This window comes from Dendrobates tinctorius, unplaced genomic scaffold (assembly GCF_039654945.1).
Source record: "Dendrobates tinctorius isolate UK_male_01 unplaced genomic scaffold, ASM3965494v1 ptg000302l, whole genome shotgun sequence".
Lineage (NCBI taxonomy): Eukaryota > Metazoa > Chordata > Amphibia > Anura > Dendrobatidae > Dendrobates > Dendrobates tinctorius.
In genome coordinates this window covers 4355263-4382391 of record NW_027361969.1, presented here as the reverse complement: position 1 = coordinate 4382391, position 27129 = coordinate 4355263, and the positions used below count along the sequence as shown (strand labels likewise).

General features: G+C 45.6%; 1 protein-coding gene and 1 long non-coding RNA gene across 4 annotated transcripts in view; one reads left to right on the top strand and one right to left on the bottom strand.

Moving 5' to 3' along the window:
- LOC141073469 (uncharacterized) overlaps positions 1 to 12593 on the bottom strand; it is an 88300-nt gene extending 75707 nt beyond the window's left edge. Inside the window, exons 1-3 of one of the 2 annotated variants that reach the window (XR_012226965.1) lie at positions 12398 to 12593; positions 8612 to 8693; positions 3989 to 5688 (exon numbers count right to left, since the gene is read on the bottom strand). This is a non-coding gene — a long non-coding RNA (uncharacterized lncRNA). Of the gene's footprint in view, positions 1 to 3988; positions 5689 to 8611; positions 8694 to 12397 lie in introns of those variants that run through there. The other variant, XR_012226966.1, reaches the window with a different exon arrangement.
- TMEM132A (transmembrane protein 132A) overlaps positions 1 to 27129 on the top strand; it is a 310163-nt gene that overhangs the window by 147704 nt on the left and 135330 nt on the right. The window contains exon 1 of one of the 2 annotated variants that reach the window (XM_073560700.1): positions 7155 to 9077. The exons of the other annotated variant lie outside the window; for it this stretch is intronic. Coding sequence (XP_073416801.1) covers positions 9000 to 9077 — 78 coding nt within the window. The 5' untranslated portion in view covers positions 7155 to 8999. Of the gene's footprint in view, positions 1 to 7154; positions 9078 to 27129 lie in introns of those variants that run through there. 2 annotated transcript variants of the gene reach the window in all.

Here is a 27129-nt window from a genome sequence, read left to right as displayed (position 1 = left end):
GGTGTCGTATGATCCGTCGTTATCCTTTCTCCTTCCCATATTTGTGTTTAGTTGTGCCCTGTTCACATTACTGTATATTCCTGTGTGTGTGCGGCGCAGTGCAGTTTAAGTTCTCCCTGTCTGTCATTATTTGTGTGGGGGCTTTGGTGGTGTCTCCTCACTGGGTGGAGGATGGAGGGTTAAGTGCAGGGCTGAGCAGGAGATAAGGAAAGGTTGGAGGCTCAGGCATTTGCACCTTCAGCAAAAACCCTGGGTTGAGGGTCAGATAGGGTTTTCCCTAGTTATAGGGACATCACAGGGACCCGGGAATTACAGCCTTAGTTGAACTAAGCCCTCGTGACAGGATGCCATGCGATTTAACAGTCCAAAAAAGTTTTTTGCCTCAAGGACCTCACAACAATCGGAGATACAGAGATTGAGGATGTGACTGTAGCACCAGATGTAAATAGAGTCGGGCACTTCTTTAGCAATCTGTGCTCGTAAGCCTACATATGAACCTCGCATATTTGCTGCACCATCAAATGATTCTCCAGCGATCTTATGGTAGTCAAGTCCAAGTACTTTGAAGTTAGCCATTAACAGTTCATTAAATCATTGACCAGATGCATCTTTAACTGGAAGAACAGAAATGAGTCATTCCTGAATTTCTTCATTTTTCACATACCTTATGATAACTGTTGCTTGATCTACAATCCCAGCATCTTGAGTGGAATCAACTTGGATGCTAAATCTCTTTTCACCAATTCCAGAAACTATGGCTTGCTTTACACAATGAACCACTGCCATAACAACATTATTACAGGTCTCGTATGATAAAAAAGTCACTAAACTTCTACGACCAACTGCCATTTTCCCATCTCTTCCTCTTTTTTTCTAAACGTTTTTTTCTTTTTTCACTCTGTTGAATACTTTTATCAAGGTGATTTTTTAATGGTACATCATAATGGGATAACAGTAAGATCATTTCCAAAAAATTGCCATGGTTAATTTCAATGTTGTTAAGGTTGTAGAGTGACTCGTTGGTTCCATGGGCACGAAATGGCAAGCCTTGTTTCCCTAAGGCCTTTTTCACACATCAGGTTTTCGCCGTCAGGCGCGATCCGGCGCTTTTGACAGAAACCGGATCCGGCGAAATGCAATGCCGGATCCGGTTTTCCCCCCATTGACTTGCATTTGCGCCGGATCGCGCCGGATGGCCATGCGTTTCATCCGGTTTTCGCCGGATCCGGCAATGTGTCGCAATGTGTCGCGATCCGGCGTCTGGAAAAAACGTCTACTGTAACGTTTTTTGTCTCCGGCGAAAAAGCCGTACCCGCCGGATCCGGCGCGTCCGGCTTTTTCACACAATGAAAGCCTATGAGTGGCGCAATGCGCCGGATCCGGCGATAGCCGGATCCGGTTTTTTTGGTCTGAGCATGCTCAGTAGCTCTGCCCACAGGAGATATATAAAAGCAAGACAATGGGACCCTCAGCCACACCCAACATGCCACCCAAGCCAAGAACCAGGAGCAGGAGAAGGCAGCAGACATCTGCAGCAGCAGCACCATCAGCACCACCCCAAATGGAGCAGCATGCTGAACGGGAGGGGAGTCCAGAAGCAGATGAGAGACGGTAATTATCAAATCCCCCATTCCTCCAAACTAGGGCCATGGAATATCAAGATATTCATTGGCCCTTTGTTTCTCTTTATTCAACAGCCGCCAAAGAGATGCAGCAGCAGCAGCGGCATCACTGGCAGCAGCAATACCCACAGCCATGGAGTCTGGTCATCAACAGGACAGCACATCTTCTTCTGGGAGCCCTCCCTCGCATCGTCAGCGTTTGACGGTAAGTTTTTATTTCCAAAATCCATCATCTCTGTAATATATGTCTATTCATTGCCTTTTATTTCAAAACAGGAATCACAAGATGAAGAGGAGCTCCCAGAAGAAGAAGGAAGGGGTGGACAGACACCTGGAGTGGGCTCACAATTGGTAAGTTTTTTGCATCAAACGCAGAAACACAACATCACACTACACACAACACATAGAAAACAATGTTCTGCAGACCACACACAGCAAACAAATGCCTACATCTAAAGACATAACATTTTTTGTTTTCTTCTCTAGTCTTCCCAATCTGGTGCTCGGCCAAGAGGTCCTCGCAGTGCCTCCCAGGGTCGTCGGCGACAGCAACGCGGCGGTCACCAGCGTGTAAGTATATATATTTTTGCTTTGTTTTTTTGCACTTTTTATTTCATTTCTTTTGTGGAGGCTAATTATGTTATTTTTGTCTTTTTCTTTAACAGCCTTCACAGCGTGCTCCCGACTCTGACGGTGAGGATGGAGGGATTGATGTGGACCGCCTCATCGATCTCGTCAGAGAAAGGGAGCCGCTCTGGAATATGGCTGACCGCCGCCACGCTGACCTGATCATTACCCGACGACTCTGGGAGGAAATCTGTTCTCTCCTTGTGGGCCGCTGGGAGGACCTCGAAGCTCGGGCCCAGATTAAAGAGCGTAAGTATATACAGTACCGGTTGCTTGATGTAAACCAGTGTTTCCCGAACTCCAGTCCTCGTGGTCCCCACGGATCATGTGTTCAGGATTTCTATTTACTATGGAAATCCTGAAAACATGACCCCTGGGGACCATGAGGACTGGAGTTTGTGAAACACTGATGTTGTATACTAACCACTCCTTTCTCGTTTCAGGGAACAGAATTGTGAATCGGTGGCGGTCTGTGAGGGATCGTTTCAAGAAGGAGTTCAATAAAGAGATGCGGGCCCCGCGTGGATCTGGAGGACGCAGGAGCAAGTACAAGTACGCACAAGCCCTGTCGTTCCTCCGGGAAACAATGCTCACCAGAAGGTAAATATTACACACCACATGTGAAAAAAATGTTAGATGTAACTTTTTTTTTTCAGCCAGGGCCATACCATGTCAGTATTTTAATTGTTTTTTTTTCTCTTTATTCCACAGCACGGTGAGCAGCACTCGGGAGCCTGCACGATTGGACCCTTCTGAGGCGATCCCTGAGGAGACCGGCACCGAGGGACACTTCGACCGCCCCGGTACATCTGCACCTTCCCAGCCTTCCCACACATTCGACCCATCTGTCCCATCCACCAGCACAGGAGCATCGTGGCCGCCTACATTACATGAAGCTGCTGGTGAGGAGATCGCTTTCCCTTTACCCCACCCTTCTGCCCCTGCCGCCTCTAGTACACCTGCGGGTACTGGGCGGCAGTGGCAGAGGGGTCAGGAAAAGAGTTATGCGCAAGAGTTATTGCATCTGAATGCATCTTTCCAGAACTGTCTCAAAGTCTTGTCAGAGCAAATCTCCGCAGGCTTTCAGCAGATCAACTCCAGCATTCTGGAGGTGAAGACACTTCTGCAAACCATGCATTCAGAAGCAAGATCTTCGCCAAATCACACCTTTTTCAGGTCTGTTGTGGAGCGCATGGCAACACTATCTCCTACCCAGCAGATGCATGTAATGCATTCGTGCCACGGTGCTCTACAGCAGGTTACCTCCCAACCTCCACCTCCCACCACTGTAGTTCCTCCACCTGCACCCCCTCCAGCCACTTTCCATCCTCCCCCTCCTATTACATCTGCACCCCCTCCAGCCACATACCAGCAACCTCCCCAGTACCAGCAACCTCCCCAGTACCAGCAACCTCCCCAGTACCAGTCACCTCCCCAGTACCAGTCATCTCCCCACTTCCAGCAACCTGCCCCGTACCAAACTCCTTCCCCGTACCAAACTCCTTCCCCATACAACTTTCCATCAACATCATCTGCTCCTACAGTCCCTGCCCAACCCTCCACTCCACCGCCCACCACCTCTTCTGCCTCCCACATGTCCACCCATTCTGTAGCTTTTTCCACACCTTCACCTCTAACTGTTCCTTCCCCACCACGATCCCAGTCCTCTCTCCACACACCCAGTGTCGAAGTGTCCCGCAGCCCCTCCAGCAGTATTTCCACCCCACAGTACACAGAATTGTAATGTGTGTTTTTTGTAATAAAAATGCCCATTGGGTTTAAAACCTTTATTAAAAAAGTTTTTTGCACTTTAAAAACATTTTACAAAAAAAAAAAAAAAAAATTTAAATAAAAGTTAAATTATCGTTTCACAATGGTTGTCTGTCATTTCTTTCTGCGGCGAACTATGTTTTAAAAAAAGGTTAAATACAGGGTATTTCAAAGGTAAAAAGGTATTCAAAACCAGGTATAACTGTGGGTAAATTTTAGCTTTTTGCCACAGTTGTGTTCCTGGTTGTGTTTGAAGCAAAGTATTTCACCTAAAAAGTTGTGTTTATTGTTGGTGATTTCCTACCAATGTACACAACTTTTGTTAAAAGGTGAAATACTTTGCATAAAACACAACCAGGTACACACCTGTGGCCTAAAGGTAAAAATAGTAAGACCATGACAAGATAGCCAACTTTGGTTGGCAAAGGTATATACTGTTGGTCCAGAAGGTACACAAGTTTAGGGCAAAAATCTCTCACACTCTGTCATCCCAGTGTACTCTGCCTTGAGGTGACATAAAGTATAGTGGAAAATTGTCCCTGAAACCGTCACAGAACTTCTAGTGGTAATATTTCCAATGACAACATCCATCTTCGCCAGTAACTTGCTCTTCTTTCCAACCTGCACTTTCTTCTCTACAACCTGTCAAAGAAGGGCTGTAGGAACATGCTATATCTAGTTTTCCAGTAGCCAATCCCGTTCGGAAGGCCACAAGGGTCAATTTTAAAAACCGGATCCGGCGTAATCCGTCGAAAAACGGATAGAAAAACGGATGAACCGGATGAGACGGATCCGGTTTTGTCTGTCAAGAACAAGACGGATCCGGCAGAAAACCGGATCCGGCACTTCAGGTTTTACAAAACATTTGCCGGATCCGGCATTCCGGCACGACGCCGGATCGCGCCTGACGCCGAAAACCTGATGTGTGAAAGTAGCCTAATAGTTTTACCACATCAAAAATGCGTTTCATGACTTCAATATTCAGAAGTACTTCCTTATTTCGTTTTGAAGCTTGATCTGTGTTTATTAATATGTCAATGGTTTTGTTTTTCTTTGCAATGAGGTATGCATTAGCGGCATCACAATGACCGTTTGATAATTCATGTTTTGCAACTGCTTGGTAGCAGTGTTTAAAATTTGTAGAGCCTTCAATAAAAGGTGAAGCAGCATTTGAAAAGGCAATGCATATGCTGCAGAAAAATGCTTCAATTTTTCTATTTATCACCTTCAAGGTTAGCCAAGAGCGCATAACATGATCTCCATTTTGTTTCCTACGATAATAGAAAGCTGCCTCCTTAAATGGGATGTGGTCGCAATCCAAGGTAGTAGGTTGATAAGGATGTTGTTCAACAAATGCAATTTTTTCAGCAATAGAACTTGATGAAGATAACACAAATGTATGGCTAGTAGATTTTACTACATCCATGTCATTGCTTTCTGATATCATGGTGACCTCTTGCTCTGGAAGGTTCATTTGTTCTTCTTGGGAAGCACTGTGTGATTGTGGTTGAAAGCTCTGCTGTGAGCTGCTTGCAGGGAAAACCTCCATATCACTTGCATTAGCATCCAAATCTCCTTCATTTGTATGTAACATTTTAGGAGAGCTTGAAAGTTCACTTGGATCAGCCAAAATCTCCTCAGTATTACTTTTTTGGGTTTCATCGGTTCCCTAAGATAAGAATAATGTCAGTAAAAACAAAGGTCTTTGGCTTATAGCGCTTTAATGCCGCACTACCACCTAAACCAATAAAGGTCTGGCCCATCAGTAGCCTTGGGATGTGACAAGAGTTTTTTTTTCTATGACTTTCACTATGAAACATTTGTAAAGTGTAAATCTTAAAATCAATATGGACATGGTGACATTTGATTGGTCTTCATACTGCCAAAAGCTCAACCATTTTTAGTGGATAAGGAAAATGATCATACATTTAGGTGTTACTGCGGATTAAAGATATTCGTTCAGAAACCAAATGAGCGTAACATGCTCAAGAAAATGCATGAACTCAAACAAAGTAAAACTCCATGCAAACATTGGGTGCTATACGTTCACTCTTACAATCGCTACCATTATTCTTAGCATAATATTTGAAATATCTTTCTTTAACATTGTAATTATGTTAAAGCATGCTATATCATATCTCTCTGAAGGCGCAGTTAGAGGGCCATATAAGTCGGACTGAAATTTGCCCTCAATGTTACCATGGCCCGCAGCTCTCTTGAGCCGAGCATGACAGCTGCATATGTATCTGCCACGCTCTGCTTGGGAAAGCTGCAGGCCAATCTGTATACTGTGGGCAGATTTCAATACGACTTATACGGCCCTTTGACTGCACACTTATGGTTATTGTAGAAGACTCAAAAATGTATCTCATGCCAGAGAGGTATGTGGACCAATAGACTTACTATTGAGGCCATATAATGCTCTATGCACTCGGCTCTTGCAGGAGCTAGGCATTTCAGAGCATTCTTTTGACTAATCGGGGAATGCCTCAGCACCTGTACCCCAATGACTGGAAGCCCAGAAGCCTTCAAACATTTTTTAAAAATGTTTGTATACGATTGGTACCTTTATACATTTTCTGCCATAAATTTAAAGAAGTAGATAAAGTAACAAGTTATTTATTTTATAAACTAGTAAGTGACTGCATACAGCCCTACGATCTACTGCCATTTTGTAAAGGCAACCTGTCACCTCGTTTTGCCGCTATAAGATGCGGCCACTGCCTTTCAGGGCTTATCTACAGCATTCTATAATGCCATATATATGCCCCTAGTCCGACCTGAAAGATAATCTGATGCGTGTCGCAGGTCTGGAGCTTCCCATCTTATGATTGCCGTCCTCTTGCTTCCTTAATGGTCCTCGGCATCGCACTCCTGCGTAGGCGTACTAATCTGCCCTGTTGAGGGCAGAGTAAAGTACTGCATTGCGCCGGCCCGGGCCTCTCTGACCTTTCCCGGCGCTTGAGCACTGCAGTACTTTGCTCTGCCCTCAACAGGGCAGATTAGTACGCCTGCGCAGGAGTGCGATGCCAAGGACCATGAAGCAAGCAGGAGGGCGGCTTCGCAAGAAGATGGGAGGTGCCGGACTCGGACCTGCGACATTCGGACTGGACGCCCCCCCCCCCCCCCGGGGGAGTATACAAAAACTTATTTTTCTTCTCTTGCAGGTCAGATCGTGGGCTTATCTACAGCATTATATAATACTGTAGATAAGCCCTGAAAGGCAGCGGCCGCATCTTACATCGGCCAAAACAGCTGACAGGTTCCCTTTAAAAAAGATTATGTAACTTGGCATTTTTCATTTACATTTTAAATGCCACACTTACAAAAGGACAGTAGATATATGTCTTATAACCAGCTGAAACAAAATCAGGGTTGCCAATTAAATATTTTTTATTTTATCTGTATAACTTAATGAAAAGTCACACAGCCAGAAATTGAAAACCCTAATGAATAAAGAATATAAATTATTTCTATCTACAGCTTTGATACTATTAAATACATTAGCAACATTTACTGTAATTTGTTAAATCACCAAAACCTATGAAACCTCATCAAGCTTCAAATGACAGGACACACTAAAGGAAGGGGCGCTCTATTTTTATGGACTGTCCCAGAATTTATGGAAAGCTGGCAACCCTGGTCTGTATTCTGATCAATTAACTTTTTACATACCACATTAAAAGACAGTCTCATTTATTTTGGATCCTTTCCAGCTAAATCAAGCTCTTTCATCCTTTTCTCTGGAGCTTTCTGAGCACCACCTTTACCTCTTTTTGATTTTCCACTCTCCATATTTAGTTATAAACTACAAACTACCACCATAGAAAAAAAAAAATTAAATAATAGAAGCAGCAGGCGGCAGGCCAGCTACACAGTAAAGGTCAATATGACATTTCAGGCATAAAGCTACACTCACTAACAATATGACTTGGGCCAGTTGGGCCAAAAATGCTGTGGAAACGCATCTAAATCTGCAACATGTGCACACAGCGGCAACCTTACTGTGACGTTGTCTAGACTTTGCAGCCTCCTGCCTCGCACATCGGGGCAGGAGGTTGCAAAGTCCAGACAATGACACTATAACACACTACAGCACCACTCAGGTATTTAATTACTCTCCATGTGGACATCACATTACTTTCTTTGCATGAGAGAATAGATGAATTCATTATCACATGAGCACTGCACTGCACCTGACTAAGATGGCCACTAACAGCACTCTGCAGCAGTATGTATGCAACCCCCCAAAATTATTAATGATTACAAATACAGTTAATATAGACCAAAAAGGACAATTGACCCTGGTAAAAAAGCATGGGTCACCAGGCATAAATGTCATTACAATAAAGTCACAATAGCACAATCCATTATGTGTGCATTATGGCACCAAAATGCAGTTTAACGCAAGTGCATGTGCAAGTGTAATATAGCCACGCTGCCAAAATGCACACAGCACCTGGGATCAAACATCAACTTAAGGAAGTTCCCCAAACATCAGTATGTATATTACAGGTAGAAAATAATGAATTGGTCAAATATGGTCAATCAATTAACAAATTGGGATAATATTGGACGTGGACAACACTTACCGCAGGGTGCAGGCACTGGGCAGCAGGAACTGGAGTAGGAGTGGGACTGAGTCTGGCCTGTGGGTCTGTGGCACACTGTAACCTAGAGGGTCACATCCACATTTTAGAGGGTCAGATTCATATTACAGAGGTTCAAATCCACATTACAGACGGTCACATCCACATTATAGAGCAGACCTGGGCAAAGTGCGGCTCGCGGGCCACATCCAGAACGAGACAGCCATGGTGCTGGTAATCAAAGGTCCACGACCACGGGCCACACGTTGCCTGCCTGACCACTCGCTGCTTCCATGTGCGCCGCGGCGCTGCTGACTCCTTTGGTGGAGGAGGGGCCTCCAGCCACTTCCTCCACCAGTGTGTGAAACAGCTGACACAATGAAATGACATCATGACGTCACCTGTTTACTCCGGAGAGTCCGTGCAGCGGAGGCAGGGAGTGAAGCATAGTGACAGGGAACGGGACGAGGTGAGTATGTGCTGTTTTTTCCTTATGTGTATGGGCCATTTGGGTGGATATGGGAAGGATATGGGGGTTACAACATGGTGCTGCACACCTGGGGTGGGTGACGACATGATGCTGCACACCTGGGGTGGGTGACGACATGGTGCTGCACACCTGGGGTGGGTCATGGGTGACATGAGAGGGGGTGATATGGGGCTGCTGCTGCACATGGTGTTGCATATGGGGGTGACATGCTGCACATGGGGAGCTATGGGGGCAACATGCAGTGTATATAGGGAGGCTGTGTGGGGCTCATGCCATATATATGGATGGAGGCTGTGTGGGACTCATGCCATATATAGGGAGGCTGCGTGAGGCTCATGCCATATATAGGGAGGCTGCGTGAGGCTCATGCCATATATAGGGAGGCTGCGTGAGGCTCATGCCGTATATAGGGAGGCTGCGTGAGGCTCATGCCGTATATAGGAAGGCTGCGTGAGGCTCATGCCATATATAGGGAGGCTGCGTGAGGCTCATGCCGTATATAGGGAGGCTGTGTGGGGCTCATGCTGTATATAGGGAGGCTGTGTGGGGCTCATACAGTGTATATATGGAGGCTGTTGGGGGGGCTCATACAGTGTATATAGGGAGGCTGTTGGGGGGCTCATACAGTGTATATAGGGAGGCTGTTGGGGGGCTCATACAGTGTATATAGGGAGGCTGTTGGGGGGCTCATACAATATACAGAAGGGGTTGTGCTTGGGTTCAAATGATATATAGGGGGTGTCAGCATACTTAATTCTGCTCAATATATTAAATTCTGATACAATTAATAATAAAATTATCAATAAAATATCAATATTAATATTGAGAAGAATTAATTTTGCCCTATTGGTTTGGCCTTCCATGACAGTCAGGCTGTGTGCACACGCTGCAGATTTTGCTGCGGTTCCGGCCGCTGTGGACCTGCAGCAGTTTTTGCTGCGGTGTACAGTACCATGATTCCCTGTGGAAATCAAAAACCGCAGTGCAGACGGTGCAGATTTTTCCGCGCGGTTTTTCTGCAATTTTGAAACCGCAGAAAGAATTGACATGTCAACTCTTTCTGCGGATTCCGCTGCGGTTTGCCATCTCCTACATTGAGGAGATGAAAAACCGCAGGGCAGAACCGCAGAGCAATCCGCAGGTAAAACCGCAGGTCTTTTGACCTGCGGTTTTACCTGCGGATTGTACAAAATCCGCACAGATGAATCCGCACCTAAATCCGCAGCGTGTGCACACAGCCTAATGATCTCTCATGTGGCCCCTCTGGAAAATCAATTTCCAACCCGTTATAGAGGGTCACACATCCACATTACAGAAGGTCATATCCACATTTTAGAGGATCACATGACTCACATCCACATTTTAGAGGGTCACATGACTCACATCCACATTTTAGAGGGTCACATCCACATTACACAATCTGTAATGTGGATGTGGCCCTCTAAAAAGTGAATGTGGCCCTCTAAAATGTTCATGTGACCCTCTAAAATGTGGATGTCATCTACATCCACATTTTTGAAGGTCACATCCACTTTTTAGAGGGTCACATCACATCCACATTTTAGAGGGCCACATCACATCCACATTTGAGGCTACTTTCAGATTTACGTTCGGAGGTGCAGCGCAGGGTCGTCGCTAAGCTCCGCCCCCGGTGGAGCCTCCTCCGGTCAGCTCCTCTGATCGAATGACTCTGCATGCGATCAGCCGCGTACCTTAGTTAGCGTTGGGTACGCTGGCCGTGCGCTGGTACACTTTTGCCAATGCTTGAGTCCTTTCAGTGCAGCGCTAAGTGCACAAAAAAGCAACACGGCGCATTTTTGTGCGCTTGCCGCAGCGCCAAAAACGCGCAAGCACCAGCAAAAATGTACCAGCGCATGACCAGCATACCCAACGCTAACTATAGGGTACGCTGATTACATGCTGCGTCATGCGATCAGAGGAGGAGCTGACCGGAGGAGGTGGGATGGGGGCAGAGCTTAGCGGTGGCCCTGCACCTCCGAACGCAATTCTGAAAGTTGCCTTAGGCCTGTTTCACATGTCAGTTTTTTGCCATCAGTCAGGATCCGCCATTTTGTTTGGCGGATCAGTTTTTTTTTCCCATTGACTTGCATTACTGGCGGATCTTGACGGATGGGGATGGCCATCCGTTGAATCCGTTTTTTTTGCGGATCCGCCATTTTTTTACCGTCCGCCGACATGCCCAGACGGAGCATGTAACGTTTTTTTGGCTGAATGATCCGCATTTTTGTATTGCGCATGCCCAGAGGCATGAACTCAGCCGGCAATTTAACCCTGAAATACTTTCTGGCGCACGGAAAAATTCTCTCTCTCTTTCTCTTCCCCAAACTGCGGTTCCTTAAAAATTCTTCAGCCAACGGATCCGTAAAAAAAACGGTCAGCTGCCGTCCGTTTGCATCAGTTCCGATCGGATCCGCTTTCCGCCATTTTGGCGGATTGTAGCTGACAAGAAAAAACTGACGTGTGAAACAGGCCTTAGGCTGGTTTCACACTTGCGTTTTTTTTTGCGGGATTTTAGCGCTAAAAAACGCATGCGATTTTTTTTTTCCTATACTTTGCATGGGATGTGCTTATGTGCGCATACACATGCGTTTGTATGCGTTTTTCCGCGCATGCGTTTTCTTGCGGTATGCGCTCGGGCGCACAAAATGCATCCTGTTGCATTTTTTGAGCGTCCGACTTGCCTCAAAAAAACGCATGCGCACGCAATGCGTTTTTTTACAGCAAGACACCCATTATAAGTCTATGGGTGCGCATATGTGCGCATTGGCATGCTTATGTATGCGTTTTTTTGCGCATGCGTTTTTTTTTTTACCATTAGTTGGACAATGGAATTTAGGGGTTTGGGTTAGAGTTAGGGTTAGTTAAGGGGGTTTAGGGCTAGGGTTAGGGTTAGCTAGGGTTAGGGTCAGGGTCAGGGTCAGGGTCAGGGTTAGGGTTAGGGTTAGTAAAGTCATGGTTTGGGTTAGTGTGAGGGGCCACCTAATGTTGGAAAAAAACGCAAACGCGATAAAAACGCACTAAAAACGCATACAAATGCATAAAAACGCTGCGTTTTTTTCATGCATGCTCATAAAAATGCTTGAAAAAAACGCAGCATTTGTATGCATTTGTATGCGTTTTTTCTATGCGTTTTTTTGCGCTAAAAACGCGCTGGAAAAAAAAGCAAGTGTGAAATTAGCCTTAGAGGGACACATCAGTAATAGTCACATTAACATTTTAGAGGGCCACATCCACATTATTGATGTCTGTGAATGTGGCTAAAACACATTTTCCCATACTTGCTGTGCTGGAGGAGCCTGCCTGCCTGGGCTGGAGGACACACGATCAGTAGTGCACTCAGTGGAGCGAGTCACGAGTGGACAGTTTGAGGCCTGGCTGAGGCTCTCACTGTGTGAGCAATGGCGGCTGATCTCTGCCTCTTCTCTCAGATATGGCTGGGGTTCAGAGACGTGCTTACGTAGCACGCTGTACACATGACCCACCCACCCCCCTCTCTCTGAACCTCGGCCAGATCCTCCAATCACAGGCTGCCACGTCTGTACTGTCTCAGTCAGCCTGCAGTGACAGTCTGACTCTGTGTGCAGTGACTGAGTGCCCCTCCCCTCCCCATGTCTCTGTACTGCTACACAGTACTATAATGAATGATGCAACCTATGTGTGCTGCCGTGGCCTGCCCACCCCCCCTGTGTCAGTTAATGTGCTATGTGTGTGCGGCGGCCCGCCCCCCCTGTTTCTGCTAATGCTATGATAATGTCACATAGCATTTAGCAGACACATGGAGGGAGGGCGAGTGGGCGGGGCGCCGCACACACATAGCCTATGTGTGTGTGGCTGCAGTAGTGCCCGGCCACCCTCCCAGCAACCCTGTCTCAGCTAATGCTAGCCTATGCCTATGCTATGTCTGTGTGGCTGGCAGCCCGCCCGGCCCCCCTGTGTCTGCAGCTGCTAGTGCGGCGGCCGCTCTCCTCCTCCTGTCTCCAGTCCTCTGATGATGCCGAGAGTACTATTATGTACACAACAAGCGCTGTGGCCCTGTCCTTCTGCCAATTAACCGGCCCGGGGGGCAAATTCCTCCCTGCCACCCGGCCCAGCCCGCCACTGTCTAGAGGAGTCAGTATTTTAGTCCATAGGTCTATCCCTTTTGTATTGATTTCATCCACAATAGATCAAGACGGTAGATATGTATGTATTCACTGTAAAGTTTTTAATACGGAATTGTTATTGATAATAGTATATATTCCTCCCCTTTCAACAATACTGTCATGAATATTATAGCTGCATACCTCCCAACTTTTGAAGAAGGTAAAGAGGGACAAAGGCTGCGGCACTTGCAGCGCACCACGGCAAATTTTAGGCCACGCCCCAACCACATTCATTTCACAACTAGTCACACCCATGTCCATGCCCCAAACACACCCATTTAGCACTGCTGATCACACTGACTGGTACTGAGGGCACAGTGGCTGGTACTGTGGGCACACTGACTGGTACTGAGGAAAAGAAAGAACAGAGAGAAAAAAGAACACAGAGAGAGAGAGAACGAAAGGAGAAAGAAAGAAAGAAGAAAGAAACAGACAGAAAGAAAGGAAGAACAGAGAGAAAGAAAAAGGGGACAGAAAAAAAGAACAGAGAGAGAGAAAAAAGAAAGAAAAACAGAAAGAAATAGGGGAAAAAAAGAACAGAGAGGGAGAGAGAAAGAAAGAACAGAGAAAGAAAGAGAAAAGAAGAGGAAAGAAAGAAAGAACAGAAAGAGAAAGAAAGAAACAGAGAGAGAAAGAGGTGAAAGAAAAAAATAACAGAGAAAACAGAAAGGGGAAAGAAAGAACAGAGGGAGAGAGAAAGAAAGAGGGGAAAGAAAGAACATAGAGAAAGAAAGAACAGTGAGATAGAGGGAAAGAAACAGAGAGAGAAAGAAAGAGAGAAAAAAAGAACAGAGAAAGCAAGAGTGGAAAGAAAGAACAGAGATAGAAAGAAAAAGGAACAGAGAGAACAGAGATAGAAAGAAAAGGGAAAGAGAACAGAGGGAAAGAAAGAGAACACAGGGAAAAAGAGAACAGAGGGAAAGAAAGAAGAGATAGAGAAAGAAAGAGAGGAAAGAAGGAAAGAACAGAGAAAGAGGGGAAAGAAAGAACAGAAAGAAAAAGAGCAGAGAGAGAAAGAGTGGACAGAAAAAAGAACAGACAGGAAAAAAGAGGGGAAAGAAAGAACAAAGAGGGAGAGAGAAATAAAGAAAGAAAGAAAGAGGGGAAAGAAATAAAGGAAAGAGGGGAAAGAAGGAAAGAACAGAGAGAAAGAAAGAGGGGAAAGAAAGATGGTACAGAAAGAACAGAGAGAGAAAGAGAAAGAAAGAACAGAGAGAAAGATTAAAGAAGAGAGAAAGGAAGAACAGAGCGAAAGAAAGAACAAACAGAGAAATAAAGAAAGAACAGAGAAAGAAAGATTAGAGTGAGAAAGAGGGGAAAGAAAGAAAGAAAGGAAGAGGGGAAAGAAAGAACAGAGAAAGAAAGAGAAGAAAGAGAGGAAAGAGAGAAAGATTAGAGAGAGAAAGAAACAGAGAGAAAGAAAGATTCTATAAAGATACTATAGCGGCTCCCATTGTAATGCCCACCTGAGCCTCCCGATGCAGGACATATCATGATCCGCTCACATGGCCGGCATCCCCGAGTCCAAGGCTATCCCAATGTCCGTGCTATTGGAGGAGGACATGGTGATAGATCTGAAGCATTCCCTGAAGTGCATCCATGGTTCCGTCACAATCTCCTCCCGAAATTACCTCATTTCCGGTCAGCTTCTAGCACGTCGCTTCCGGTGGAACGTCACGTGTGAATTTTAAAGTGCTCTTTGGGGCTCCGCGGTGTACTCCTGTGTCCGCGGGAAAAGTATGCTTCCGGTCGGGGCAGACTCTCAAAATCGGGACTGCCCCGCTGGATCTGGGACACCTCATACACACACGGCTCTGCTTTGTATGCCTCGTACACACACGGTTCCGCTGCGTACACCTCGCACACACACGGCTCCACTCCGTAAACCTCGTACACATGCGGCTCTGCTCTGTACACCTTGTACACACGCGGCCATACTCTGTACACCTTGTACACATGCGGCCATACTCTGTACACCTTGTACACACATGGCTTCACTCCGTAAACCTTGTACACATGCAGCTTTGCTCCATACACTTCGTACACACGCGATTCTGATGCATACACCTTCTACACACGCGGCTCCACTCCATAAACACACGGCTCAGCTCCGTACACTTTGTACACACAGGTGTTGTGAGTTCATTTTCCCCTTCACTACTGAGGCCCGATGAACTCCCTCTTCTGGTAAGGAAAGGTAGTGAGCCTGATTATCAGGCACCTGAGCCTAATGATGATGACTGGCTGAGTGGAGTTACGGATTGGATATAAGGCTGCCGACAACCTCCTGCCCTGCGGGTGATTTCTCTGTGGGATCCTTGGAGACCAGTCTGAATTCCTGCTCTTCTAAAGCTAAGTTTTTCTGCGCTGCTTTTTGCATTTGTGCTTTGACTTTGTTTGCTTTGTTTTTCTGGATTTCTGCCATTCCCTGCTGGGGTGAGCTGAATTCCTTTAGTTCTGTCTTCTGAAAATACCAGAGTGCTGATATAGTTTTTGAAGCCTAGCTGCTTCAGGGTCTTTTTCCATATCAGCTGTTGGCTTATTTCTTTGATAGGGTTTTTGGCAGATTGCAGACAGCAACCGTCTTTTCCTGTCCTGTTTAGTTTAGCTTGGGCCCCATCGTTTGCTCAGCCTATCTTTCTATCTGTGTGAGTGTTTTTTCATCTTGCTTCACCGTCATTATATGTTGGGGGCTGCCTTTTACTTTGGGGTCTGCTCTGGGGCAGTTTAGATTTCCTTTTGTCTTTAGGCTATTTAGCTCTCCGGCTGTGATCGAGGGCACCGTAGGAACCCCCCACGGCTACTGCTAGTTGTGTTGATAGGTTGATAGGTTGATAGGTTGTGTTGATAGGTTCAGGGGTCTGCAATCTGATAGTTGCCAGCTTCTCTGGTTTTCTGGACGTAGCTTTTATTTTTGTGTCTGCCTCCTACGGTGACTCTTTCATAACAGAATCACCCGCCATACCGCAGATCCTAGGGTACTCAATAGCAGGAAAGAATTGTAAAACAAAAAAAAAGTGTGTATTTTTTCTTCTATATCTCTGAGGCCGTAGGGGGAATTTTTTTTTTCTCTCAATGGAGATAAAGCAATTGTCTGATCGTGTGGAGCAGCTCGCTGCGGAAGTGCGGGGAATTTCCGCCTACCTTGCTCATTCACATGCTGCTGAACCAAAGATTCCTACACCTGATGTATTTTGTGGTGATCGGTCTAAATTTTTGAATTTCAAAAATAATTGTAAATTATTTTTTGCCTTGAAACCTAACTCGTCAGGGAGCTCCACGCAGCAGGTTAAAATTGTCATCTCTTTGCTGCGTGGCGATCCCCAGGATTGGGCGTTTTCTTTGAAACCAGATGATCCTATTCTGACTAATGTGAACGCATTTTTTCAAGCCTTGGGGTTCTTGTATGACGAACCTAATGCCATTGATCAGGCTGAAAAGACCCTGTTGGCATTGAATCAGGGTCGGGATTCTGCAGAATTGTACTGTCAAAAATTCCGAAAGTGGGCGGTACTTACTACCTGGAATGATAATGCCTTGGCTGCTCTCCTTCGGAAGGGTTTGTCAGAAGCCGTAAAAGATACTATGGTGGGATTTCCTGTTCCCTCTGGTCTTGATCGGCGTTTGCGCGAACGCAAAACTGCACGAGAGGTGTTGCCACCTGTTGAACAAATGTCTGAACCTATGCAATGTGATAGAGTTTTGTCCAGAGAGCAGCGTCAGGAGTTCAGAAGGCGTAATAAGTTGTGTTTTTTCTGTGGAGATGCCTCGCATATTATTTCTGTCTGTCCTAAACGAGAGAAACGCTTTGCACACACGTTTTCTGTTGGTGGTGTTCAACCTAAGTTTCTTCTGGCTATTACTCTGATCTGCTCCCTGTCCACATTTTCCGCCAAGGCTTTTGTGGATTCGGGAGCAGCTCTAAACCTAATGGACTTGGATTTTGCTAAACGTTGTGGATTTCCGATAACACCTCTGCAGACGCCTATCCCTTTGAGGGGGATTGATGCTACTCCTTTGGCTAAAAATAAACCTCAGTTTTGGACCCAGGTGGTAATGCGGGTCGCCCTAGACCATCAAGAAAATTGCAGATTTTTGGTGTTGCATAATCTGCATGATACCATTGTTCTGGGGTTTCCCTGGTTACAAATTCATAATCCAGTTTTGGATTGGAAATCTGTGTCTGTGGTGAGTTGGGGTTGTCGGTGTGCCTTTAGTGAGGCTCCGGTGTTTTCCACCTCTCCTCAGTCGCATGATGTTCCTGATTATTTGGCGGACTTTTATGATGTATTTAATGAGAATGAGTCTGCGTATCTGCCTCCTCATAGGAGTTATGACTGTGCAATTGAACTGAGCCCGGGGTGTAAATTTCCCAAGGGTCGGCTCTTCAATTTATCTGTACCCGAGCACGAGGCTATGCGATCCTATATTAAGTAGGCATTGGAGAAGGGTCATATTAGACCATCCTCGTCACCCTTAGGTGCCGTTTTGTTTTTTTTTGTAGCCAAAAAGGATGGATCATTAAGACCTTGTATTGATTATCATGCCCTCAACAAAATGACTGTTAAATATCAGTATCCATTACCCCTGATTTTGGATCTATTCTCTAGAGTTAAAAGTGCTTGCTGGTTTACCAAGCTTGACCTCAGGGGGGCGTATAATCTTATTCGCCTTAAGCATGGGGATGAATGGAAGACGGTGTTTAATACTCCGGAGGGACATTTTGAGTACCTGGTGATGCCTTTTGGGCTCACTAATGCCCCTTCTGTCTTCCAGTGCTTCATGAACGATATTTTCCGAGATTTTGTCGATAAATTTTTGATTATCTATCTGGATGATATTTTGATATTCTCCAAGGATTGGGATTCTCATGTGGAATATATACGGACTGTGTTCCGGATCTTGAGGGAGAATTCCCTGTATGTCAAAGGATCTAAATGCCTTTTTGGAGTACAGAGGATTTCTTTTTTGGGATTTATTTTGTCTCCGTCAACTATTGAAATGGACCCGGCCAAGGTACAGGCCATTTACGATTGGGTTCAGCCCACTTCTTTGAAGGCTCTCCAGAAGTTTTTGGGTTTTGCTAATTTTTATCGGAAATTTATAGCAAAATTTTCTAGTATTGCCAAGCCATTGACTGATTTGACTAAGAAGGGTGCTGGTGTGTTAAATTGGTCTCCGGAGGCTGTTTCTTCCTTTCAGGAGCTGAAGCGAAGATTCACCTCCGCCCCGGTTTTGTGGCAACCTGATGTCTCACTTCCGTTCCAGGTAGAGGTGGATGCCTCTGAGATTGGTGCAGGAGCTGTTTTGTCCCAAAAGGATCCTGTAACTTCTAAAATGAATCCCTGTGCTTTCTTTTCCCGAAAGTTCTCTCCATCTGAACGTAACTATGATGTGGGGAATCGGGAACTGTTGGCCATGAAATGGGCATTTTGAGGAGTGGAGACATTGGTTGGAGGGAGTTAAGCATCAAGTCGTGATCCTCACTGACCACAAGAATTTGATTTACCTAGAGTCGGCTAAGCGCTTGAACCCTAGACAGGCTAGGTGGGCCTTGTTTTTTACACGTTTTGATTTTGTGGTTTCTTTTCTTCCTGGAACAAGAATGTCAAGGCTGACGCCCTCTCTAGGAGCTTCTTTGCTGATTCTCCTGTGGTGACCAAGCCTGCTACCATCTTAGGCGAAGGGGTAGTTCTTTCTGCCATCTCGCCCGATTTGAGACGTGCTCTGGAAGAGTTCCAGGAGGACAAACCTGAGCGTTGTCCCAGTGGAAAGTTGTATGTTCCTGACCAGTGGAAGAAGAGAGTGATGTCTGAAGTTCATTGCTCTGCTTTGGCTGGTCATCCAGGTATTTTTGGTACTAGAGATCTTGTGAGTCGGTCCTTTTGGTGGCCCTCCTTGTCTCGTGATGTCAGGAATTTTGTGCAGTCCTGTGGGACGTGCTCCCGGTCTAAATTGTGTTCTCGCTCTAGTGGGTTCTTGATGCCTTTGCCTGTCCCCAAGAGGCCATGGACCCATATTTCAATGGATTTCATCTCTGATATGCCTGTCTCTCAAAGGATGACTGTTATTTGGGTGATTTGTGATAAGTTCTCTAAGATGGTTCATCTTGTACCACTCCCTAAGTTGCCGTCTTCCTCTGAGTTGGTGCCCCTGCTTTTTCAACAGGTGGTTCGCTTGCACGGGATTCCTGAGAACATTGTATCTGACAGAGGAGTTCAGTTTGTGTCTAGATTTTGGAGAACTTTCTTTTCCAAGCTGGGAATTCAGTTGTCCTTCTCCTCTGCTTTTCACCCTCAGACCAATGGGCAGACAGAACAAACCAGACCTTGGAGTCATATTTGAGATGCTTTATTTCCGCTGATCAGGATGATTGGGTTTCATTTTTGCCCTTGGCCGAATTTGCTTTAAATAATAGAGCTAGTTCTGCCACTTTGATGTCATCTTTTTTTTGTAACTTTGGGTTTCATCCTCGATTCTCTTCAGGGCAGGTGGAGCCCTCTGCCTGTCCAGGTGTTGACACTGTGGTGGAGAGAATGCACCGGATGTGGGACCAAGTGGTAGATAAGTTATCTCTCTCCCAGGAAAAGGCCCAGCGGTTTTCCAACCGACATAGGACCATTGGTCCTTAGTTTAAAGTTGGTGATATGGTGTGGTTATCATCAAAAAATATTGCTATGAAGGTGGCTTCTTCTAAGTTTAAGCCTAGATTTATTGGACCTTACAAGATTTTGGAGATTATTAATCCGGTCTCTTTTCGTTTGGCTTTTCCTGTCACATTTAAAATCCATAATGTGTTTCATAAGTCCTTGTTGAAGAGGTTTGTTGAACCTGTTGTTCCGGGGGTGGCACCTCCAGACCCTGTATTGGTTGAAGGTAACATGGAATATGAGGTAGAGAAAGTACTGGATTCTCGTCTGGCTAGACGGAGACTCCAGTATTTGGTTAAGTGGAAGGGTTATGGTCAGGAGGATAATTCCTGGGTCTCTGCCTCTGATATTCATGCCAAAAGATTGGTGTGTGCCTTCCATCGGGCTCACCCTGATCGCCCTGGTGGCGTGGTTGAGGGTTCGGTGACCCCTCCTCAAGGGGGAGGTACTGTTGTGAGTTCATTTTCCCCTTCACTACTGAGGCCCGATGAACTCCCTCTTCTGGTAAGGAAAGGTAGTGAGCCTGATTATCAGGCACCTGAGCCTAATGATGATGACTGGCTGAGTGGAGTTACGGATTGGATATAAGGCTGCCGACGCCCTCCTGCCCTGCGGGTGATTTCTCTGTGGGATCCTTGGAGACCAGTCTGAATTCCTGCTCTTCTAAAGCTAAGTTTTTCTGCGCTGCTTTTTGCATTTGTGCTTTGACTTTGTTTGCTTTGTTTTTCTGGATTTCTGCCATTCCCTGCTGGGGTGAGCTGAATTCCTTTAGCTCTGTCTTCTGAAAATACCGGAGTGCTAATATAGTTTTTGAAGCCTAGCTGCTTCAGGGTCTTTTTCCATATCAGCTGTTGGCTTATTTCTTTGATAGGGTTTTTGGCAGATTGCAGAGAGCAACCGTCCTTTCCTGTCCTGTTTAGTTTAGCTTGGGCCCCATCGTTTGCTCAGCCTATCTTTCTATCTGTGTGAGTGTTTTTTCATCTTGCTTCACCGTCATTATATGTTGGGGGCTGCCTTTTACTTTGGGGTCTGCTCTGGGGCAGTTTAGATTTCCTTTTCTGTCTTTAGGCAATTTAGCTCTCCGGCTGTGATCGAGGGGTCTAGGGCACCGTAGGAACCCCCCACGGCTACTGCTAGTTGTGTTGATAGGTTCAGGGGTCTGCAATCTGATAGTTGCCAACTTCTCTGGTTTTCTGGACGTAGCTTCTATTTTTGTGTCTGCCTCCTACGGTGACTCTTTCATAACACACAGGGCTCCGTTCCATACACCTCGTACAAACACGACTTCGCTCTGAACACCTCCTACACATGCGGCTCTGCTCCGTACACCTCGAATACACGCGGCTCTTCTCTGCACACCTCGTACACGCGCGGCTCTGCTCCGTACACCTCGTACATGCGTGGCTCTGCTCCATACACCTCGTACACATGTGGCTCCTCTGTACACCCCATACACGCACAGCTCTGCTCCGTACACCTCGTACATGCGCGGCTCTGCTCCATACACCTCGTACACATGTGGCTCCTCTGTACACCTCGTACACGCACGGCTCTGCTCCGTACACCTCGTACACACGCGGGTCTCTGCTCCGTACACCTCGTACACTCGCGGCTCTGCTCTGTGCACCTCGTACATGCAGGCTCTCCTCTGTACACCTCGTACACATGTGGCTCTGCTCCATACACCTGACCTCGTACTCGTGCGGCTCTGCTCCGTACACCTCGTACATGCTTGGCTCTGCTCCGTACACCTCGTACACGCTCAGCTCTGCTCCGTACACCTCATACATGCTCGGCTCTGCTCCGTACACCTCATACATGCTCGACTCTGCTCCATACACCGCGTACATGCTCGGCTCTGCTCCGTACACCTTGTACACATGCAGCTCTGCTACATCCACACTGAAACCCCTCCTGACCCCACACATAAATTTCCCCTCATTCAGCACCATGGCAACCAGCATAGCAGAGTCCTGCAGACACGAGGGCTGTGCGCACAGGACCTGTGATGAGGTCACAGGAGGGGAGGAGTCTGAAGTCATATGATCACTGCCAGATACGGAGGCCCCTGATCATGTGACCCCTGACTCATCCCCTTCTGTGACCTCATCACAGGTCCAGTGCACACTGAACAGCCCAGCGATCGGCGATGTCATTGCTGGGATTCATCACTGTGGGGCTGCGGTGGCTGGTGGGTCTGTCTGCGGCTCAGTGAAATGCGGGAAAAATAAGCTCCCGCCCGGGACAGCGGGACATGCAATAAAAAACGGGACTGTCCCGCCAAATCCGGGACGGTTGGGAGCTTTGTAGCTGGTATTATTGGATTGACCCCTGGAGTCCCGGTGATGTGCATGGGGGATTTTAATAATATCATTCACCCATATCTGGATAAGCACAATGCGGATGCAAGCTTACAACATCACCCTATTTCTAAATTTGGGGAGATGGTGGCGGAGCTCTCAGGGTACGTGCAAACGCTGCGAATTGTAGTGCGGATTTGGCCACGCGGATTTTGTAAAATCCGCAGGTAAATCTGCAGGTCAAAAGACCTGCGGTTTTACCTGCGGATTGCTCTGCGGTTTTGCCCTGCGGTTTTTCATCTACTCAATGGAGGAGATGGCAAACCGCAGCGGAATCCGCAGAAAGAATTGACTTGTCAATTCTTTCTGCGGTTTCAAAACTGCGCGGAAAAATCCGCACCGTCTGCACTGCGTTTTTTTATTCCCATAGGGAATAATGGTACTGTACACCGCAGCAAAAACTGCTGCAGGTCGGCCAAAACCGCTGCGGAACCGCAGCAGAATCCGCTGCGTGTGTACACACCCTCATTGTTAGATCTGTGGAGAATTAACTATCCTAAGGGTATGTGCACACAGAGTTTTTTGGCTCTGCGGATTTTGTAGTGAAATCCGCAGATAAATCCGGAGGACTAAAGTCCTGCAGTTTATCTGCGGATTTGCCTGCGGTTTTGCCCTGCGGTTTCACACCTCATAATGGATGAGGTGTGAAACCGCAGCGGTTCTGCACAAAAGAATTGACATGCTGCGGATTGTAAACCGTGGAAAAATCCGCAGCATGTGCACTGCATTTTTTTTTTACATAGGAAATAAAGGTACTGTACCTCGCAGCAAAATCTGCTGCGGACCCGCAGAGCCAAAACCGCTGTGGATCCGCAGCGTGTGCACATATCCTTAGTCTAAGCAGTTCTCGTGCTATTCTAAAACGCATAATACTTTATCTAGAATAGATTTGGTCCTGGGTTCGGAAGAAATATTGCACATGATGGACAAAATTGCATATTTACCCAGAGTACTATCTGATCACTCTCCCATACTAACTAGTCTTAACCTCCTACCGGGTTTGAGTCTTTCTGGTAATTTCTGGTTACAGATTGTAGACATAAAGCCAATCTCGCTTGCCCTCAAACATTATTTTCGAGAAAATGGTACTGGTGAGGTATCGATAGCTTAATAAGATATGGGATGCTATGAAAGCCTGTTTGAGAGGGACTTTAATTCAGGGGGTCAGCAGATCCAAGACGAAGTCTAATCAGTATGGAGTATTTCTTAGGGAACGTGTCCAGGCGACAGAGCATAAATACATATCTACAGGGGAATCACGAGATTTGTTGGAGTGGAAGGAGGCACAAAAGGCGTATGACTCTCACATTAAAGAAAGAGCTAATACCAAGAGATTATTTTCACTGCACAGATTTTCTGAAGAAGGGGAGAAAGCAGGCCACCTCTTGGCAGTAATTTCTAGGGCACAGAGGGGGAATTAATTTATTGGAGCACTCAGGGATCAAATTGGAGTTTTAGTTAATTGTCCTGACAAAATTTTAACAATTTTCTCTGAATTTTATAAAGAGCTTTACAGCTCCAAGTTACAATATAAGAAAGAACAAATAATGTCTTACATAGATGGTATTTCACTGCCCACACTTTCAGACACGGACAGGATTTATTTAAATAGTCCATTACAGTTGGAAGAATTACAAGAAGTGGTTACCTCTATTCCCAATAATAAATCACCGGGTTCAGATGGCATACTTGCGGAAATTTATAAAAAGTTTGGAGATGTCTTACTCCCCCAGCTCCTTAAGACTTTTCAGGGGCCGTCCGGGACTGGCTCTCTACCCCCATCAGTGCAGGAGGTTCTAGTTGTAGTTATCCTTAAACCAGACAAAGATCCTTTATTGCCTGATTCTTACAGACCTATCTCTCTGTTGCCTACAAATGTTAAAATTATTGCCAAGGTATTAGCCACCAGACTGAACAGAGTGATATCTTCCCTAATCCATACAGGTCAATCTGGATTTAAGCCCTCCAGATCAACTGCGGTAAATATTCGATGGTTTTCTCTTGATATCCATTTATCGGCCGACAACTCGGGAGATAGAGTGGTCTGCTCTCTTGATGCAGCTAAGGCCTTTGATTCTATTGAATGGGAATTTCTTTGGGCTGTACTACATAAATTTGTGCTGGGGGATTCATTTATCTCTTGGGTAAAGCTCCTATATTGCTCTCCTAAAGCAAGAATTAAAGTTAATGGCCGTCTCACTACTCCGCTTCACTTGGGCAGGGGTACCCGACAGGGGTGTCCCTTGTCTCCATTGTTACTCGCTATGGCCATTGAACCCATGGCAGCAATGATTAGATCTAATCCAAAAATAATGGTGTTTCAACGAGGGGGACTAGAGGAAAAGATTGCCTTATATGCCGATGACACATTGCTTTTTCTGGCTAATGCATCTCATGCGCTGCCAGAAGCCATGAGGGTAATCCAGGAATTTGGCCAATATTCATGGTTTAGGATCAATTGGGGCAAATCATCACTTCTACTGATGGATAATATGGCTAATACATCCTATTATAATTTTTCAGGCCTACGGGTGGTCTCACAATTTAAATATTTGGGGGTACAGATTTCCCCGCGGGTCAGTGATTACGAGAGCCCATTCTTTCTAGGTATAATCTTAAGAAAGATATCTGGCTACGTTTGCCTTTATCGGTGGTGGGATGAACTAACTTAGTCAAAATGATTTGGATGCCTCAATTACTATATATGCTACACAATTCACCACAATGGATTCCGCAGAGATTTTTCCATAAGATAAACTCACTATTTAGAGAGTTAATATGGGGTAAAGGATCTCCATGGATCAGATTGGAACTTTTACAAAGAGAAAAAAGCAATGGGGTTTGGCTGTCCCTAACCCATGGGTTTACTACACGGCAGCACAGTTACAACACATACGTGGTTGGGATGATCCTGGGGGAGGGGGAGCTCAGCGTCAACCTTTGCAACAATACTTTGACTCAGATAGTCTCTACAAGGTATTGGACTTGGGGGGTTTTGGCACAAAAACACATGGATTCCCTACTCTGCTGTTAATACACAAACTATGGGAAAAAGTTAAAAAAATGCAGGATATCCATGGGGTGTCTCAATATACTTCTATATGGAATACCCCTTCCCTTTCTAATCTCAGCCACTTGGGGGGTTTTGAAAGTTGGGCCCGAAGAGGGATATGTAGGTTTGAACATATATTGGAGGGAGATAAAATTTGAGATTTTACTTATTTGCGTATGGAATTTGGGATTCAGAATTAAGAATTTTACAAGTATTTACAACTTAGACACGCGAACCAAGCAAAAAGCCTCATTGCAGGAAAACCCATACAACAGAATAAGATTATACAGCGTATTGAACAATCCACAGGAGCAGCTGGGATGATTTCTCAATTATATTGGGACATACTACATTTGGTGCTTCTGAATCATCCTGTGCGAAGGAGGGGTGGGAGCAAGATATTGGTCCTATGGAGGACAATTTATGGTCAGAAATATTAGAAAGAGTTCCTGGACTCTTGCTGGAAGAAGCCCACCATTTGTCACATTTATATGTAATTCATCAAGTTTATCGCACTCCCGTTTTTATTCGATATTGGAGTTAGGCCCGATCCTCTTTGTCCAAGGTGTCGAATAAACACAGCCACCCTACTGCACATGTTATGGTCGTGTCCAAATCTTGAAGTGTTCTAGAGAGGAGTAATAGGGATAATTAATAGAGTATATTCGGTTGAGCTGAGCAAAACCCCCTTTGTATGTATCCTAGGATATATAGAAGACTTGCCAACAGAAGAGGTTGGGAAGTTAGCTGTATCTAGCATGCTTTTTATGGCCAGAAAATTAATAGCCCAGTACTGGATCTCCCACCAAACCCCCTCAATTGCAGTATATGTAATCAAATATATCGCAAGAGAAATTCTATTTCCAAATTTGAAAAAATATGGGCGTGTTGGATTGATCGGTCTGGTCTTGCGTCGAGAGAGCTGACCAGGTTCAGGTTGGGTCTATCTTAATACGAAGATATAAAGTTGGAATAAGATTTGACTCTGACAATAAGGAAACTTCAGATATGTAGCTCTTTAACTGAGACTTATATTAACCTGTTGTTGTTATCTTCCTTTGTACTATTGTAACAATTTTGGGAGCGGCACTGTATGTAATCAGCTGTACCATTTTACCATTAAAATATTGTTTGCATTGGGATTGTAAACTGGGGGGGAAGGGGAGAGTGGGGTTAGAGATGTATGTACCTTTATTGCGGGTTGTGGTTTTCTTTTTTGTTTTTCCTTTTTATATTGAAAATCTCAATAAAAATTACTTTAATTAAAAAAAACATGTTTAACTCCTTCTCGGCATGTGCCATATATATACTGCCCTGTAGGAGCTGCATTCCCACAAAGCGAAGTATTTACGATGCTGATATTTCTGGTCACCTTGCTACATCGCATGGTGAACAAGTCAAGATGGCTTGTCTCTGACAGCAGGCTGCCCCTGCATGTCGCTGTTTCCCCCCTGCGTCAGCTATTGTAGTGATAGGCTGGTCTGAATTGATACAAAAATAAATCAATGTGACATGCTGTGATTGGTGCTGTCTGAGACCTCTCCAATCACAGCAGTCACAATGGATGGGGTGATCGCGATGTCATCTCGGCAGATTAACCCCTTTGGTGCTCATGGGTCAGTACCTATTGTTCAGCCAATCAGTGCAAAAGGGGTTAATCTAAGGCAACCACCACTCTGCGTGCCATCTTTACCTCAGAGTTGGTGTGAGTAACTTTATAGGTAGGGCATTAGTGTAGTGAACGTCACTGTAATTATTTTTTATACAAAGTTACCGTAGTTGTGTTTTTTTTTAATTTTTTTTTAC